At 44.3% G+C, this 20,117-nt stretch overlaps 2 protein-coding genes across 2 annotated transcripts in view; one reads left to right on the top strand and one right to left on the bottom strand.

The window, feature by feature from the left end:
* Window positions 1-8,757, top strand: part of LOC119383766 (tRNA-splicing endonuclease subunit Sen2-like) — a 31,587-nt gene extending 22,830 nt beyond the window's left edge. The window contains 4 exon segments of the mRNA XM_037652067.2: window positions 5,490-5,573; window positions 5,576-5,643; window positions 7,185-7,265; window positions 8,654-8,757. Of these exon segments, the coding sequence (XP_037507995.1) occupies window positions 5,490-5,573; window positions 5,576-5,643; window positions 7,185-7,265; window positions 8,654-8,716 (296 nt within the window). The 3' untranslated portion in view covers window positions 8,717-8,757.
* Window positions 8,758-11,772: 3,015 nt separating this feature from the next.
* LOC119383765 (neurotactin) overlaps window positions 11,773-20,117 on the bottom strand; it is a 39,780-nt gene continuing 31,435 nt past the window's right edge. The window contains exons 6-8 of the mRNA XM_037652066.2: window positions 15,446-15,517; window positions 14,687-14,868; window positions 11,773-14,174 (exon numbers count right to left, since the gene is read on the bottom strand). Coding sequence (XP_037507994.1) covers window positions 13,740-14,174; window positions 14,687-14,868; window positions 15,446-15,517 — 689 coding nt within the window. The 3' untranslated portion in view covers window positions 11,773-13,739. The remainder of the gene's footprint in view (window positions 14,175-14,686; window positions 14,869-15,445; window positions 15,518-20,117) is intronic.

Below are 20,117 nucleotides of genomic sequence, written 5' to 3' on the forward strand. Positions count from 1 at the left end.
TACACGTCCGCCCCTCGCTTTCGGTGGTCGATAGCTGACGGGTAAAAAAACTCAGTTTCGCTTAAGGGCGAAGCAATGAATGCGATACCAACAAATTGTATTGTTAAACGAAATAAGGCTAGTAGATAACTCTTTTGGATTCGATCTCGCGTAGCTCAACAAAACACTGGTTTAAGGGAATATGGCCGCTCCAGGAACTGAAGCGTTTTCTTGCTCTGAGTTTTCTAAACACGAAGTCAGCGTTGAGAGCACAGCAAGTTTACCAGCCGTCTCCTGATGCCTCGAGATGGCGCGCGCGCAAGCGACTGCGCCCTTCGAACAATGCGGTCCCCTCGCCCCCCCCCCCCCCCCGCTCCCCTGGCGTCCTTTCATGCTCCTTACGAAAGACGGGCGGGGCGTTTCCTCTGTGTTTGATGAGCAATCGACGGCAGGCCCGCACGTGGGAAGATGCTATCTCATGCACTGTCCGTGCGACGGAGACAGACGGCCGGCTAGCCTAATCTCTACTTCAGCTGCGTTCGTCGCCAGCGCTCGCGAGATTTTACCCGCGTCTAGAATGCGCGTGGTGATGTTAATAATTTGGTCTTTATACAGAAAATTACGGCAATGGCGACGGCAAAAATCCGCGGAGAGTGTCCATATAATTGTTATCACAATAAACATTTCAAAAAAGTTGAGGAGCCATTTCACTCAGTGCAGTGGATGATAAGCGAAGCTGTTTCGCGCATGGCAAGGAGGTGACATGGTGGAGGACAGTTTGGTATGTAAGGCCAGGTTGTTAACGTTCAATACGCAATATTAATGCAAAAGCATCAGATGCTTTATCAAACACGAAAATTGACCGTCCGCGGCGTCAATTGATTGATGCAAAAATAATCGTGTGATGGCGTCATCATCACGTCATAGATCGTCAAAACTTGTGACGCCATCATGGCGTCATATATCGTGATGTCACGTGATGACGCCATCACGACATCGTCGCTTCACACTGCTTCCGTAATCGGTGCGCCGATCATGGAGCTAGCGCAAAACCAGGTGAGGTGCAGATAGCTTGCAGAGAAGGAGGGGGAGGATCAACCCGTCGATCGAGAAGAAAAAGAACCTGGCTTTCGCCTTGGAGTTCTCTTAGGAGAATGCATTAGGGACAGTGTGGCTCTCTGGCATTGAGGCACTGCTGTACATCACGGCGTTTGTCTACAATGTCTGCAACCACATAGATGTATTGAGAGTGTTATTTCATAAAGTGCAATTTTATTGATCTGGTATTCTGTGTATTTGCTAGTGTCGAAAATAATCGCCGAAGAGGTTAATTCAGAACACTCAACTGCATGAGCCCTTATTTTTTCCATTAGCGAGTGAAGTATGGAGTTCTCCTGAGATGATTTTTTCCATGAGATTTGCAATGAATCGAAATATTTCTAGCCTTCATAAGAGCCCCATAATAATATTCCGGTGCTTGAATGTTATTGCAATATGCTTCTGTGGTGCACTCCAGGATGTAAAATTCGCTGCTCCAGAGTGCTCCGAGATGCAAAATTATCTGCTCCAAAGTGCTCCAAGATGAAAAGTTTGCTGCACCAAAGTGCTCCAAAACGGAAATTTTACTGCTCCGAAAATTGCTCCAAATCAGAAGTCCTCGGTAGCATCACTGCGCATGTCTTCCTTTGAAATTATCTGCATTTATGTGCAAATTTATTGTGCCTATATTTACGATTTTGGAAGCCTAAAAGGTTGTTTTGCCTGCCTATTTTTGGCGCCTAAAACAGGCTTTTTTAATGCCTAAAAATGCGGCCTCTAGTCATGATGTATGAATAAATGTATTCTATAGCCATCATGTTCATCAGTGCATCAGTGTGAGCAAGAAGAATGATGTGCATTTCAGAAAGTTAAAAGAGAGGGGCAGACAGTCATCACAGTGCAACATCAGCCTGCCTGCTGTGTGTGCAGGAGCAGTTACTTGAATCTGCTGGTTCACGAAAAGCACGTCTGACTGCTAAAAAGTTTCATGTGCCACATTCTATAAGTGTTTCCTTGCTTTTTCAAAAATAAGTATGATTGTTAGGCTTGACGATGACAGTGCATTTATTTGAGAATAAAAAAATGTGGGATTGTCATCGTCCTAAGGCAAAAAGGTGAAATCCCATTGTGACTCCTCCCTGTAACAAATTTTAGAAAGTGGAAACAAAAATAACTTTGTGATAACCGTTCCTTCACCGTAATTCTCACAGCAAACATTGTTCACAAGTTAGCAGTTGGCAATGAAGCTGGTGTGACAGTTCTCTGTGCACTACTAAAAGACTGTAAAAGATTTGAGGTGGAAAAGGAGAAGGGGGGGTTCAGTTTATTTATCCAGCTTCTGTTATGTGCTATGCGACATTGCAGCAGCCAGAAGAAGCTGCCGCACAAGCTTAGTCAAGTTCACAGGTTTGCACCCTTGCGCAATTAAAGGTGATAAATGTCACTAGACACATCGTGGCATCCAGTGACATTGGTAGTGCATGGGGGTAAGGGGGCAGCAGTAGTGTAAGGAGGTAGAGTGCGGAGCCATGCTGTTTGCCGATCTCAACGACGCAGCTGACTTGGCGTTGCATGGTTGCCAACGTCTTGCAGGAGTTTCATACATCAGCCATGTGCTAGCAGCAATGCATGTTGCCAGATTATGGCCCACCAGATGGATCAATAAATTTTACGTTCTCAACTAAAACTGATTTCATATGTAAATTCACGAGAAACTTCTGCTTTGATAACATGGCATTTTGAATGCGTGGTTGTGTGTAAAATTTGAAGGGGGAACTACAATTACTTTGTTAAATAATCATTAGTTTGTTATAGCCTCTTCCATTTTAGCAAGGTTTAACTGTTATCCATATTTTTTAAAATGACAAGTTAGGAGACAAATAATTTAGGCTGTAGGATTATAATCCACAAATATTTCTTATAACGAAAAGTCTTAGGTTTTACTGTTCTATTAAACTGAAACTGATAACTTTGCTTGCTCTCACATTAACGTGAAACGTATGTATGTATTTTGCTCATGTGCAATGATACTGATAATACTAATGAATGGCCCATCATTATGAAAGGATGGTGATGTTTTTGGCGTTACCTATTATGTTTTGATGCTGTGGTGCTTTCCCTGCCATGTAAGCTGCCTCCTGATAAGTAAAGCCTCGTTAATTCAGGACTAACAGAACAAGGAAAAAAAATGTCCAGATTAACGGAAGGTGCAAGTTATCAATGGCCTCAAAGAAACATTACTCAAATTCTTAAAACGCTTAATACATCAACACACTTCTCTCTACGGATTAAGTCTCCATATTATGATCTTATTTTGTAGAAAAGTGGTGTGGATGCTGTAATTACTGTCGTCTCGTGAATGATAAGCAGTTGCAGTAGCACAAGACATGTGTCTTCATCTAAGACACACTTTCTATATCTGTGAGCATGCCAGTTATATTTCGACCAGTCAGCTGGTTGGCAAGAAATTGCCTGTCCATGTTTGACGTAACTGGCTAGCTGTCGATGCCAGCGTACAGGGCACTGCTGTAGAAGCACACTAGTGAGGTTTTTTGTTTTTTCCGGATGTGTGATAGCACTGTTTTGCTCTTTTGCATCACATATTTGCAGCACTTTGTGCGCGGCATGCTTATCCAATTATTAGGTGGATTACGCCCAGTTTTACTTAAGTAAACGAGTTTTACCTCATTAAATAATGCATATGCTTGCTCGGACCAATGGATGCTTTCAAGTTATCAAATTTTCCAAACCAGAAAGTGTAGGTTGAATGAGCAAGCTTTTGCTGTATTATGGGGGAGGAGGAACTTTTAACCAGCCTTCCTTGGCATACCTTGTCCTTGTACTTCACCTTCTCCAGATAAGTAAATTCAAACTTACGAATTGAACTGAATTGGCTTTGTTCGCAGCAGCATAAACAATGTTGCGGGAGACTAGGGAAGAAAAGTTTTCTTTGCAATCAGTTCCCAGTATGCTTTTTTTCAGTTTGCACAACTACCCAGACGTATCAGTTTCTGTTGGAGTTCCCCATGGTTCCATTCTCAGGCCTTTCTTTGCTTTTTCCAGTTTTATATTCATGACATTCCACTCTCTCTCTCGGTAAAAATATGCCTTTACGTGGACGACTGTGTTCTTTATAATGTAATTTCCTCTCCTAATGACCATAACACTCTGCACGAATCTTTTTTAAGTTTCTGCGAGTGTTGCGAGCTCTGGCAATCGAACATTCGCTTTAAAAATTCCTGTATATTCACTATTCTGCAGCGCATCTCTGCAATAAGTACTTAGGCCTCCTTTTCACGTATCCTGGTTAAAACACATTGAAATAACATGCAACAAAGCGTTAAGAACACTAGATTACCTGTGCCGAACCCTGTGTGTTGCCCCAAAAAGAACTAAGCTGATCACATATAAAACACACATACAACCAATTCTTGAGTATGCAGCTACCGTATGGAGCCCTCATAAAATTTGTGACATTAATAAAATTCAGTCCATTCAGAAGAAGGCCAGTTCGTTTTATATACCACCGCAACGATATAAATTTTTCCTCATCATCTCATTTGACTCTGCTCGGTTTAGCTCCTCTTCTTCACCGTCGTTGCACTGACTCTCTGAAATTCTTGCACTCTCTGTTTTGCTCACCACATTACTCATCCTCTAATATATATCTATCGCATGCGAAGCCCCTAGTCATAAGGAGCAGTAATGAACTAAACTTATCGGTCTTTTTTTTTTGCTCGCACTAACATTTTCAAGTACAGTTTTTTTCCCCAGGACTATTGAACCTCGGAACGCTCTGCCCAGTACGACCCAGTCGTTTCACAAACAAAAAATTTACGATTGCTATTGAGTGTGCCCTTTAACCTTGTTCTCACTTTTCTGTTTTCGTTTTCTTTTGATTTGTACATCATATTGTATTCCCCCACTCCTGCTATAGCCCTATCAAGGGCTGAAGTATGGGCAAATGAATAAATAATAAAAGCCGGTTGAGCTGGTTGAGAGCGTCCTGACTACACTACACAGACATCAGCATAACGATGGCTGCAAAAAAAAAAAAGGAAAGGGGAAGAATGAAAGAAGAAAAACATAAGCAGTGCATTGTACATGGCTGGCTCACGTACAAGAATGAAGCATGCTTGGCTTGCACATGCCACATATAAGATTCTCTTACAACAAAAACATTTTCGATAAAAACCAAAACAATATAACCATTTCTCAGCAAGGTTTTGAAACAAAAAGTAAACGAGTTTGGGGTAATGGTATTATGTCAAGAAACACATTTTGTAGTTCTTTAAATGAAATTTGTGCGATGTTAAAGGGCTTTTCTTTATAATTGCACTTAGTAATGTTCGTAGTGTGAACCACTGCATCTTGTGTAGTGTATTGCTGCTTATCTTTGAATTGTTGCAGCTTGAGTGATAACGAGTAACACTTCTTTGCTGTGTTGCATGCCACGTACATGCCCTTTGCAGTGCTGTACAAGGATGGGCCTCCATTCTATCATGCCACTTTCTCGGTGATCGTGCGCTCCGTGTGGGCCGACACTTTGAGACAGAGCCTGATCACCGGCTGCAGAGTTGGCCCTCCCTGTCAGGTCTCATCAGGGTCAACGGAAATGCCTCCAAGGTATGAGAGATAACGTACCATCACTCGTGTATTTGTGTTCTAAGGCTTCAAGCAATTGTTTGCACTTGCTGGAAGTGGTACATTGTGCCTCAGTGAATATGTTTTGTTACACTCAGCATTGCCTTAGTTGTTACGGCATTCTCCTGCTGAGCATGAGCCTTACAGCCACGGTGGCTGCATTTCAATGGCTGCAAAGTACAAAAGCACTTAGGCATTCATATTTACATATGCCTTAGTGAACCTCACGTGGTCAGAATACTAAATCCTGAGACCTCCACTAGCAGTGTCCCTCATAACCGACTGTCAAGTTTTAGGATGTCATCAGGGTGATGTTCTCAAGGCTTTCCATGAAGTTCCTACAGAAGAGCTTGCTTGTGAGTGGTCTGAATGTGACTTTGACCACTTTTTTGCTTTTCATGTTCACTCACCGTCGTCTTCATCCTCATAATTAACATCTTTTCCTCTCTTTTTTTCATCCATTCCACCTTTTGAATTCCTACTAGCAGGTCAGAACTTTGATTCTGGTTAGCCTCAGCTTTTCTACCACAATAAATGTTTCTCCCTCACTCTCTAGTGGGTTGCATTCACTTCAGTGTCTTATAAAGTGGCAACAACTGAAGTAAGTTCATCAACACTCCCTTGCAGAAGGTCAGGAAAGGAGAGTGGAGGCTGCTTAATATTTCCTGCCTTGAAGGCTGCACGCTGTGGTTCCACTTTATAATTGTTAGATTTCTCACAGTTGGCGTGGTGGGTCACCTTGATATTAATCATCGGGGGCATTTTATTGCTTTGTCTTTTGACGTGTTCTTCAACATAATGGGCACTATTATCACCGTAATGCCAAAAATGTTATCTGTGGTACTACATTCTCCTGGATCACACATTCGTTTTTCTTGATCGCCTTAGAATCTTATCGTTAAAATTCTGCTGCGAAGCAGTATAATAAAGAAAATGTGAAGTCATAGTATGTCTGAGGTAATGTTGGTTTGTATAGGGCTGCTGCTTCTGGCCCTGGTATTACGTCCTGCTTGAAAATTATTTCAGGTGTTCGTTATTCAATTTTGTATTTTGATTTGCTGGTGATGTACTACTGTTACTGACCATTAGGTATGTTTTGTTTCTTTCTGGTGTTGATATTCTTGCAAGAACAACTAGCCACTTTCACTTAGTCTTGCCTGCTCCTCACTGGTCACAGGTCTGAGTACACAAAAGCTTAAGCTGAAGTAAGTCCCACATTTCTTATTCATGTGGGTCCTTTGATGCTCGGCACCTATGACATGCATAAGATTGGACCATGCTTGTGAGCTTTGCATGTGTCTCCCCTACTTAATGTTTGCCTGCTGTGCATCACCAGGAACAACACTGAAACCACTTCGTTCCCTCTATGCTTAAACATCTGTTGACTACTATCAAATCAAAGCATATGTGCACTTTTGAGTTATCGTATGCATTTCTGTACTACTGGTGTAAAATTAACTGCACCAGAATGGTGTCTGAAGCATTTGTGGAAATCATCCCACGTCCTGTCTGTTGTCTTGCAGTCAGTGCTGCTGTGTCACGTGATCATGCCCAGAGATGCTGACTTCACCACACCTCATGTATTGCGGTCCTTCAAGGTTCAGGTGTGTATCCTTATGAACTTCTGTGACATTAACTGGGACTGCTTCTGGTGTGTTCCTCTCCCACTTATTTTGAGGGCATTCTTGAGTGAAATTTTTGGAAACTGTTTTTTTCTGCACCGTGTATTTCCTCAGCAACTATGAAACTTTCCAAATGTGGCTCGTCTTGCCAGGAATGTTTGATCATAAACTGTTATACACTCAACCATCGATATGACGAACACGGATATAACAAAATATTGGTTATAAGTAGGGGTGTGCGAATATTCGAAATTTAGAATATTTTTCGAATAGTGTTTGCTATTCGATTCGATTCGCACTGGAATTTTACTATTCGAACTTCCCAAAAACAAATACAGTCAACGTCCAATTAAAAGTGACCCCTTCAGATTTTCAATATGCTTCACCTCATTACACTTACACTCTCGTATTGCGGCAAAGCTGCCTTTCAAGCTCCGTTACGGTCGAACTTAGCCAAGCGACAGTCAACGTCCGATTGGGAATGGTCCCTAGATTTTCAATATGCTTCACCTGATTACACTCTCGTATTGCGGCAAAGCTGTCTTTCAAGCTCCGTTACGGTTGAAGCTTGGCCAAGACACAGTCAACGTCCGATTGTAAGTGGTCCCTAGATTTTTAAAATGCTTCACCTCATCACACCTCGGTATTGCGGCAAAGCTGTCTTTCAAGCTCCGCTACGGTCGCCAATGTATTAACTCAAGAAAACGCTGGTTCCATATTGGAGATGAAAGATGTGGCAGAGGTGGGGGCTCAATTAATGCTATTTTGGACCTGAAATTTCGGCAGGAAGTCTGAAAAAATCGGAAGCTGAAGCATTTTAGCATCCAAAATTTCAGACGTTCTTATATGTCGACGTCTACGAGGCAGACTTGGAACTCCGGACTTGAAAGGAGCACACCCTTGTCCGCCACATCAGTTGGGCTTCCACAGAAGTTGAAACAGGAGGAGAGGCTGAGGAAATGGCATCTTTGCCTGTCACGTGTAAAGTATTGTCGGCAACACTTTGGTTGCACCAAATCATGTACATAAATACAATTTGGCCTCTACATTGCCTCATTCTCTAGTAAGACAACTATGAAACACCACCTCGCCAGCGCTTCATCAACCTAGCGAAAAGAAACACTTTCATGTTGCTATCTCACAAGAACATCTTAGGGATTCTGTGCAACTTTTTCTGTAATTTCACTTCGAATTATTCGAAAAATGTTTGAGAAATATTAGAAAATTATTCGATTCGATTCGCACTCAATCTTTATTATTCGAATTCGCTTCGCACCCAAAATTTTGCTATTCGCACAGCTCTAATTATTACTGTAAGATGACAGTCATAACATGCTTCTGTTTTTCCTTTTTTTTTGCACATTTTGCAGGAGATCTTGGTACGACGGTGGATTGTATCGGAAGAAAGGGAGAAGAAGGATGATTCATCCTGAGTAGCACCACCTTCTGCCAAGACCACATGGCTGTGCACTGTGTATACATTTGTTGTATGTACGACGTTGTTGTATATAAAGAGCGTGTGTTAAATTGTGTCTCAAGATTCCTAAGTAGTCTAGATGGTACAGACAACACAGTTCTCATTACATATTCGTCATAAAGTGCAGGCTTTGCTGCTCAAATGGATCTCGCTGCCACGGAAATAACTTTAGTGCCATACTACGTACTTAGTTCTAGTGCCAAATATTTAATCTTAGGGCTGTTGTGTTTACACACAACACCAACCCACTTAGTCCATGTGTGAGTGAGTTTAATCTACGTGTTAGCACCTTTAATCAAAGGGGGCAGTCAGTTGAATCTATACATGAGATTGTTATTAAAGAATAACAGTTTAAAGCTATGTACTAACGAAAAAGCAACTTGCTTTTATCTGTATCAATTATAAGGAGACAAACAAGCTGCAAATTCAGTGGACATATTCAAATAGATGACGCTGTGTTGCCAAGGCTTGTTTAATTCTAATGCACATATTTGCAGACAAGATGACACTTAAGTTGTCCATAATTTTGAGGACTGAACCAAGCATCTTTGGTTATGCACATTATTAATAAGACAAAAACTTGTTAGGCCAAAAGTGAGGACTACCTTTCGGAGACCCAGAGGAATTTTGGACGAAGAACAGTATAGTTGCTTAAAGAGGTCATGAACCACTTTTCCAAGTAATGATCTAATGACCTCAGTATCGGAGTTTACTGCCTTCCGAATCAATTGCCGCAAAAATTTCTCGAATCCGTCAAGAATCAGCGGAGTTACGGGGGTTTGGCGCACGCTCCCAGCGCTCTCTCTTTTCTCGTGCCGATGAGCGCACTGGAAGCTAGACAGGGAGGGATGGCACGGGGGAAAGAAGTTATGTCAGCGCGCGTCATGAAACGCGATCGCTCTCCCGCTGTGATTCGCTTGCACGAGTGCGGCTACCGTGTACTGAGAGTGCGGCGCCGGCAAGTGGCGGCACCCCGTGGCAAGAAGCGCATCTGATCCGAACGCCGCTCTCAATTTATGTCGGCTGTCGGCCAATAAGCATGCTATGTCTCTTGCGACGTAAACTGGCAGATCCGCGACGTCAACGTGCAGATGCCTTGCCCACTGACGAGAGTGAGAACCGGCCTCTGTTTGAAAAGAGGGCGCCTGAGGAAATGGCAACTTCACGCTCCACTTGTGGCCTTTACGCGGCGCGCACGACTGTAATATTTGGCAGAGCAGTTCATAGCCGTGTCAGCTTTCCGCAGGATGTGTTTTTTCAACAAGCTCAAGGGGTGCTTCATGACCCCTTTAACTCGACAGAGTGAAGATTGTGGACATCTAGAGGTGTAGTGACGACGTAAAGCAACTGTCAAACACTCTTGGCATAGACATCGAAACTGCCAGATGCACTGCCGCCACTTGCAGAGAAACATCCTAGTGAGGTGGTGGTTTGAGGAAGTTTGGAAATGAGATCATCAGCAGCCTAAAATGTGTTGAAGACAACCCTACAATTACATTAAGGCAAATAAAACAAGCTGTGGAGGAGAACATTGGCGTAACCAGAGAGGGAGTATTGACAGAGTAGTAGTATTTGGTGACACACTTGGTACCTAATGTTTATTAAGGATGATACAGCCTTCATCGAATCCTTGAAGCAGAAAGTGTCGGTGAGAATGTGCACGGGGACACTGGCATCAGTGAAGGCAGCATTATACTCGCTGGAAATTCCAAGCACTTACGTCACTGTAACACTAAGAACAGTCAGCAGCGCAGCCTGCATCATAGACCTGAGGCAGCTTTATGAACATGCTTGCAGAACGCACAACAAGAATTGGTAGAAACAATACAATACAGCAGTGTTTCCATTGGTGACAGTGAAAGTTATTAAAGTACTTGGCTTGAACACAGTAGTGTTTGGAATGACTTACTGTGAAGGAACTTTGCCAGATATGGCAAAGTACTTGTGAAGTCTTGGGTAGATCTTGACGAATGGCAACACATCAATAATAATAATAATAATATCTGGGGTTTAATGTCCCAAAACCACCATATGATTATGAGAGACGCTGTAGTGGAGGGCTCTGGAAATTTCGACCACCTGGGGTTCTTTAACGTGCACCTAAATCTAAGTACACGGGCCTCAAACATTTTCGCCTCCACCGAAAATGCAGCCGCCGCGCGGCCGGGATTCGATCCCGCGACCTTCGGGTCAGCAGTCGAGTGCCATAACCACTAGACCACCGTGGTGGGGGGCAACACATCAAAGAGTATGACAGTTAGCTGGTACCACTTTGTGGTCACCAATGTACAAGTTGGTCAAATTGGCTAACAGTTGAAGTGGGATGAAGTTCACCAAATAAGAGATTAAAATATTATCAATATATTTATTCACTCCTGTTCAAGCATTCTCCTGCTAGCTTGTTCAAGCCATGACAACCACTTACTTGGCAGCGTAAAAGAGCGTAGGTAATTAAATTCCCTTTCTGTATGATGGCAAGCATATTAGATCAAAATATTACTGAATAGTTATGGTACTGTTTAGGTTGAACTACAGAGTCAAAGTGACTTGTGCACCGCATCGTGAAATGAGCTTCACAGTATGAATTGTGCACACTATGCAATTTTGTATGGTCTATATACACCATAATTATTCACATGGAAATGCATGAATGCCTGTGTACTTACATTTGGATGCACGTTTTTGTACCCCACGTGGCTAAAGTTAATCTGGAGACCCCCCCCCCCCCCTACCACAACGTGCCTCACAATTGTTTATTTGGTCTCGTAAAGCCCCATAATATAATTTTTGAAGTTATGGACTTTAAAAATTATATTATAGTCACATAATATAATTGCTGGTCACAGCAGCTGTACTCCTACAGAACGCAGACACTTGCCTACAGAGCTTTCAGTGAGTGTTGAAACTGATTGGTCATAATATAGAGCCATGCACTACGTCACCTCTCATAGCTTTGTGATGCCAAGAAGCACCAGTCAACCATTTCTGAATTCACCACTCTGGTAGAGAAAATCTGTGATACAGACTTTATTTTTGGTCTTTATTTTGCTTATACAGAAAGATGAGATGCTGCGCAGATGCACACGTAACACACTTAAAAAAAAAAGTCGAGATAAACATGAGAGATGAGACAAGTGTTGATGCAAGGAACAAAAGAAAAAAAAAGCTTTATACATGTCCCACACTCTCTGATGAGCAATGAATGATGAAGGGCAGTGAGTGCATGCTACAGCTGCACGTCTTGTCCACCACTTGCGAGATCCGTTTAAAAAAACTTTGCCACTCGGCTTGCGTGACAAGTTGGCACATGCAGAACAAAAGAGTAAAGTATAGTGGCGACATACTGAACAAACGGACAAACTAAAAATACTGCACAAAACGTGTGGCTACAAGTTTGAAGAATCAAATGGACATGCACAGTGGCTATTCGCTTCTATGCGCGAACCTTTGGCAGTGTGGCTGGCTTGCGACGCCGTGCGCTCCAGGATGCACGGTATCTATGACTGACACCTTGCAGGCATCCACCCAGTACGAAACTGCTGGATGCTTGCTTTCTCTCTGCAATGCTTGCAGTCCTCACTCGAAATAAACGACGTTCATTAACAGAAGGATACACAAAAGAGCAAGTGCACAGTACTTAGTTCACGAGTCAAGACTGAGTAGTTGCCTTGCACAAAGAACAGAACAAGGACGATGAATGATCATGCAGAGACCTCACAATTTAGTATTGCTGATAATGTGCAGGCAAGGCTGTGGCGTGCAGCCGATTCAAAACCCTTTCATCCAACCCTACCAGTTTAGTTAGAGACGGATACATGGTGTGGTGGCACCTGATGCTTAGTCCTCACAACAGCGTCCTATGCCGGGCTATAGGTACAAGCCCAGTAGTGGTCTGGTGCTTTGCCATAGTAGAGACGATGCTCATAGTACACCAGCCTTTGTTAAGGTGAAAGCCAGTCCAATATTATTCTTGCTACTCAAGATGACTTTAACGTCTTCTCTTCAAGGGTGCCACCACACCATTATGCGATAGTGGTTAGGAAAGGTGTTATTTTTGCAACCCATAAAGGAGCACGGTGCATTATCGCTTGGGGAAGGGAGTGAAAGAAGAGGCCACCTTCTGGAGATAGGAGTATTCAAAACGCCGAGTGCCAGGTGGCAATGGGAATCGAACCCACCTGACCAACACTGTGGTCACCATTATGGGGTCACCTGGAAATGCCATCTTCTCCTGCTCACTCTAACCCCCCCCCCCACCATATTTCTTCATTCAAACGTCTTTCGCTTGTGTGCTGTAGGAATGCCACACAAGAAACTGACAATGGAAGCAGCCACCAGAACCACTTTCTTGAGGCTGGTTGTGCGCGTGAGATATTGAAAAAATTTCGCATGCTGTCGGGGTTCCTTGCTCAGGCAGGGCACCCTTGAAGAAAGCCATGTGTTCGACTGGTAGGTGACCAGTAGCAGCACATCTTGAGACCCTAAACTCCCTCCCTGTAGCAGAAGCAAACACAACCACGAAGCTGCGCACACATGCATATGCGAGGGTCCTGGGGACATTTGCAGTAATTTTCCGTGTGGCATCCTTACAGCACCAGATGGATGTAAGAATTTCCGTAATATACTTGTTCGATGATGAGTCGCATGCACTAGCCAATGATGGGCACTGACTTTATGCAATCAGCGGTGTCCTAAATTGCCATGATGGCATAATAACACCTCCTCCAGACAGCATAACAAGCTGCCTAAGCAATTACTTAGCAGCCATTAGCAGTTGGAAATCATTACATTAACTTACAGGAACTAGCTTGCATTCTGATAATGGCAAGCATTTTTTTTCTCCTCCGGTTCTTCACCAACTGGATTTACCAACATTATTTGTAACGCCAGTGAAGAGACCAGCCTTTTTAAGTTTTTGTCGAGCATCATCACAAATGATGGGTGAAAGAAGTTATGATGGAGACACACAGGTTGCAAGATCAGTTCTTCTTGGCATATTCTGGGAACACGCCGTACTCCTCCCAACTGGCACATGGCTCATGCTGGGATGCCCGACTGCGCACGTTGGCGCTGATGTAGTTGACGAATGGGCTCTCCTTGAGGGGTTGTGAGCCGAGAGATGGCGTGCCAGCATGCACAAAGCTGTGGAACAGCTTCTGCAGGTTGTGCTCGAACTGCAGGTCGTTGCGATGCATCTCCGACGAGCCTGCGGCAGACGACATCTTGCCAAAGATGGCTGCCACGTCCAGCCCGTGCTGCGCGAGCCTGGTTGGCTCAGCATTCGTGGAGAAGGAGAGCGAAATGTTTGGCGAGTAGTCGACGATGTAGAAGTGTGCGGGCCTTGCCCCTTCAGTGGCATTGATGAAGTCACCAGTCAGCAGCTCCAGTGGACAGGTCACGCGAACATCGGAGATCTGCGCATTGCAGACAAAAGGTGCTCATCTATCAATTACAAAAACAACTATCAAGTAATGTGACTAGGTGCATACATCTCACACACACCTTTTACACACCACTCGCATCAATGTTTGCTGTACCTAGTAAGTTCAATACAAAAGGTCCGGTATGATCCAAGAATCCAAATCACCATACCTATGAAGCATGGAAGAGGGTCTGGCAAATTTTATTATTTTGCAAGCAGCACATAGAAGCTCATATATCTCAGTTGAAATGATGATGAAGAGTTCTAAAAATATGTAGAGTACGCACAACTTTATCAGATACCAGCTTAGGAAAGCAGTTGGGTGTATTTCCTACGTATGGCATTAAATCCACGAGGGAAGGAGCTGCATGGTCAGGCTATGGTGACACTCCATCCCTTTCCCAAAGCAGGTCCAAGCGCATGCCTATGATAATCGCTCTCCTGCTCTGGAAACAGTCACTCTATGGCTTCCGACATTGCACTCGCCAAGGATACTGCCCTTACCATTGTGTGTAGCTGCTCTGCTGGCATTGTGTCGTTGTGCACGTACATCTGCAGCACCTTATCCGCCAGCTTGGGGTCAATAGTTCCCAGCCGGTCCCTGACGTAAGAGCTGAGCTCTGCGCTGTCCACTTGGTCGGCCTCGGGAAGCACCCGTCGAGAGGCAAACTCCTGCAGGTTGGAACCTACACCAAGAAAAGAGCCCTCGTTGCACGTGCAGTCTCTTTTTTTAGCACGTATAGTCAAAAACCTCAATGTAATAAATACGCAGAAATATGGCAAACTATCAAACGTAACACACGAAGCCCAAATTTGGTTGCCGTGCTTTCATGTTTGATAATTAAGGCTCACTGGCACTGACAGCTCACGGAGGTCACACAACCAAGATGGTCATGCATGGTCACCTTGGCTGAAAAGTACCCCCCCCCCCCCTTTTTTTGCTCAGTCGCTCACTCCTCAACTTTACAGCCCTGCAACTGCAGTCACAAAGTGTGTGAAACAACTAGGTGCAGAGAAACAGGATGTTAGCTTATTTTATGAGATGCAATGGCGGTGCAAGCAGACACCAAATGCACCAATCACGAGGCTGATTACACTTGAAAGTGTGAACACCGAGTCACCCTGATTAGCTGGCTTAGCAGTCAGTCCTAATCACTTGCGTGAACTCTGTTGATTGCCAGGGTGACTGAGCCCTAATTGCCAGTATGAATAAGCCAGTGGTACACCACTGTACCCCTCACACAATTTAAAAAATGCACTCACCTATTACAACAGGCACTCGTGTGAAGTTCTCAGCTGCCCACAGCTCATAGACAAAGTCCTTGATGAAAACACCTGTAAAAAAAAAAAAGGTTTGCTCTTCTCATTTGTAGTGTGTAAAAAAAAAAGCAGAAACTTGGAAAGAGTAATACAGTAAAAGTTAGTTAACTAATTTGGATTGCACGGGACAGGAAAAATGTTCGAATTAACCGAATGCCGAATTATCGATAGTATCAAGAAAACAATAAAGTGGTTATTTAATCAATACATTTTCATTTTCTTGATGAACACTCATATCCAGTACTTATTTTGCATAAAAAGCCACAATTTTCATCATTCGTGACTTCGTTCACAATGTGACTGCGGCTGTTCACAATGTGACTACAACGTAACGAACAGGTTTTATGCCAGCGCGCGGACCACGGCTGAAGCTTTTCATCTTCAGCAGCATCCACCATGTTTGAGTTTTAGGACATTGCGCGAGCATTACCCGAAGTCAAACCTAAGTTACTGAGGGCCGCATCCGCTATGGATGAAACCGTGGTCGCTAAAGGCACGATCACAGCGTCCATGGAGTTCTGAAGGCATGCGCACGGCCTACGTTCAGAGTAGGAACTGCTGGCATCTGCGGCTGAATAAACCAGGCTTGCTGATGCAAATCATGGACGGCGACTACGCAGTACTGAAGGCACGCGGTGAAAACGAAACTACTGCTTGTGGCAGCTTTCACCGCAGTCTCTATTGACGCGATCCGAGTTCGCGTGCGCCGAGTAAAATCTAAAACGAAACAAGCTTACTGCAGCCACTGAAGCCTTCGTTGCCAGTAACGTGATTGTAGTAAGATTGTGGATGGCGACCACGCCTTTCTGAAGGCCCATAGAAGTTTCGGTTGTTCATGAACGCCATTTTCGCTCCTTTGCATCGCACATTTGCGGCTCTTCGCGCTTGGCGTGCTCCAAGGATTGTCAGAATTGACCAGGTTATGGCCAAATATAACCGAATTAACGAGAGTTTGATGGCGTTAAAGAATACATTGCTTGCTGGGACCACAGAGTACATCTGAATTATCGGATTTTCCTAAATAACAGTGGTTGAATTAGTGAGTTTTCACTGTAATAATAAAATACCCTATTTGCATAATGGTCGCGTACCTGAATTCTATAACCAGAGAACGATTTTTTTTTCTTCTTCTAGAGCAATAATTGCACCCTGAATTTACCATCGCGGTGATGGCAGTTACGGCGCCACACGTTTCCTGTTTTGTGAGGTGGCCAGCATTAAACACCGTGGTATCACATTGCTTCGTACCGTTTAGCCATGAATGCGGTACAGTAGAACCCCGCTGATACGTTTTTTGAAGGGACCGTAGGAAATAAACGTAAGAGGCGGGAAACGTAAGAGCCGAAAAACAGGAAAAACGGCAAAATATTTAGTGGTACAGAATTTTATTTCAATTCTTACGAGCAGCATGAAAATTGGCGCACTCAGCCGCGATCTAGTCGATGGATAGAAACGCGGAGCTTAGGACGGCCTTACCCACAGAAATGTAATCAACGTATGTGATTTTTTTAACACCAACAGCTGTAGGCATGAAAGAACTAAGCACACGCAATCACAACCGGCGCGGCGAGTCCGACCGCGAACCGCACGCACGACCATGCGAGCTCCAACCAGCTCGAACTCCTCCCGTTCTCCGATAAATAACGATGATGATGAGTCTACGCCAACGCGATGGCAGAAGTGAATGCCAATCTCGAAGGCCTTGCTTTCGCAAGCAATTACGTCATACACGCCATGTTTGTGCAATGCAAATCTCGGAGGCTATGCTTTCATCAATAGTAAATGCCAATCTCGAATGCCTTGCTTTCGCGAGCAGTTACGTCTTAGACGCCATCTTTGCAATTTGAATCTCGAAGGCCATGCTTTTGTTTGCATCAATTGAAAGATTCTGTTGCTTGCGCCTTTCATGCGGCTAATATTACGGTAAAACGAGGCCAAGCTGCGTGAAAATGCACCATGGCCGCTCTCTTTCGTAGTCACTCGGTCGGCTCCGGGCACACTTCGCGACGTATCATACGGGAACGGTCCGACAGTTACAACGTAACAGCGGGGTTCCCAATACATTGTATCCTATGGGAGCTATGCCGGGACCGGCGGAAAACGACGTAACAGCCGGGAAAACGCAGCAGTGAGGAACGTAACAGCGGGGTTCTACTGTATACAAGTTACACGGGTGCCATTAAAGGCTACTGAACATGTGCTCGATCACCGCACTATGATGCATTGTTTCTTTAATGGTGACCACAATGGATGTGCGCCACACCTCGAAACAGTCAAAAAGAACCTGTGGCCGCAAGGAGAGGTGCGGGAACAAGTGTGGTTGCATCACCAGAGCTCTCACGCATGCGACCTTTGCGTCGCCATGTGTAGTAGTGCATGACTTGACGCATGGTTTCGCTTGGCTATCGCTAAATTGTCAACGCGGTATGGGACTGGGCAACGCATACGGCGACCTTTTTAAAAAAGTCCAGTGTGATCACTGGCACGTTTCAGCCTTGCAATAAGTGCCAACCTGTATGAAAAAATAAAGTATGCGCTTGACACCATGCATGCCTTTGTCATCGATGCAATCAGATAAGAGTCTGACATTGCCATGCTGATACTGTGATAGATGAAAATTAAATGGTGCAGTGCTGCATGTGGTCAAGAAGAAGGCAAATGCCAAAAGAAGCGTCAGTGTGAATTCAAGTGTGCATTATGTAAATGATGAAAAAGTACCTATAACATACAAAGCTGTCAGCATGAATTCTCAATACTTTGAATGGTCTCAGGCAGATGTTCTAAAACTGGGTGTTGCAAAACCAAGGGGTTCTGTGAAGGGCATTATGGGTTTCTGCAAGTGGTCAGAACAAATGCAATCTGCTCCTGAGAGGTGGAAGATGATATTGGCTGTCTAAACGGCTAACAGGCGCTTGGGGAGAGTTACTTGTGGCTAATGGTGTGTTATCGCTCATGTGGCAGTTTTAATACCCGCTGATTTGCCACTGCACTACACCAGCTTTGTAATCGAAACGTGCAGCGAGTGCTTTGATACATGCAAGAGGCAGTGGCTATGAGCTACACAAGCATTGGCTTAGCCTCGCGACCGGTGTATTGACGGCCATTTTGCAGAGTGACTGGCATGCATATTGTGTGTGTATGTGTGTGAGAGAAATAAAACAGGCTTTTGTAAGTCCAGCACTTCGTTTGCCTGAACACACTGTTTGCAGCACTGTGCTTAAAGCATGCACTGTATTAGGGATGGGCAAATATTTGGCTGCTTCGAATATTACAGTATTCAAATTTGCCTCAACACAAATTAATGTTATTCGCAATAAACGAATGTATGTACATTTGAGTGCATATAACCACTCTGTAAAGGTGGTTTCTCTGCAGTGTGGTGGTGCTATGCCGTGAAACCCCCCCTTCAAGGGAAATCCACACTGCCGTGAAGCCACATTTCAAGGTTAAACGTACATATTACCTTCACCTCAATTTTTTTTAAAGTTTAAAAGCGTGTTATATGTGCTTATATGCACTAAGTATAGTAATTTTTTAAACATAACTTATTGTACCACTTATAACTTGCACCCTGCTCCTATATAAATCTTGCTACTATTCAAAGTTGCTTCCACTTCACTTCAAACCAAAAAAGTGACATTCACACTTGCGTAGTGGCAATTCTTAAAAATATTGGGCAAGTTAATAGGGTCATGACACAAATGCTCATTTCTCTTAATAATATGTGATATACACTATTCGAACTATTCAATGAAAAATTATTCGACCAAATCACTATTTTCTTCAAACCTCAAACTTACTACTATTCACCCATCTTAACATAGTGCCACGTGCGTTTATGTTGGTGCCAACTTCTTCGCGCAGCACCGCCCTCAGCTTATCTACAGTGTGGCGTCGGTAGCGCGTCGTTCCGTCGCTCGCGCGCTGGGCATGCTTTTGATAAGCAGTGGGACCACGTGAGACACTGATGGGTACCGGCGAAGAGAGGGCGGGCATTCCTTCCGCCGACGCTGAACCGCACAGGCCGTTTCGAGGCCACCGACAGTTTTTTCACGCAGTTCTTTTATGGGCACAAGTTCGCTCAAATAAAGTTTATTTCTTTTCAAGTCGCCTCGTCTCCGTGCTTACGGGTCAAGACCGCCACGTAAGTGTGACATTTGGTGGAGGTGCTTATGGTTGGCACACCCCCTTCAAGCCGTGAAGCTAGCCCCTTACCAAAGACGACCGCACCGAAGCCGCGAAGGTAGAGAACCCGGGAGAAATCCGAACCAGTCGAAGGCGCCAGGGACTGCCGCCGGAGTACGGACTGTTGCAAGACCCTGAACGACACGTGAAAGCGCATCCTTCAACAACGATGACAAACACCGCTGCTCCCGCTACGTTCACGTTCCAACAACCGAAGGAACCACCGAAGTTTCATGGCTCCGCCTGCGAGGACTCGCAAGAGTGGCTGGACAGGTTCGAGAGAGTCGCATCGTATAACAAGTGGTCGGAAGAAGACAAGCTGCGCAACGTCTTTTTCTCTCTCGAAGACTCCGCCCGAACTTGGTATGAAAACCAGGAGACTTCCCTGACGACTTGGGACATTTTTAAAAGACGGCTGGCATCTACATTC

Source organism: Rhipicephalus sanguineus, chromosome 2 (genome assembly GCF_013339695.2).
Source record: "Rhipicephalus sanguineus isolate Rsan-2018 chromosome 2, BIME_Rsan_1.4, whole genome shotgun sequence".
NCBI lineage: Eukaryota > Metazoa > Arthropoda > Arachnida > Ixodida > Ixodidae > Rhipicephalus > Rhipicephalus sanguineus.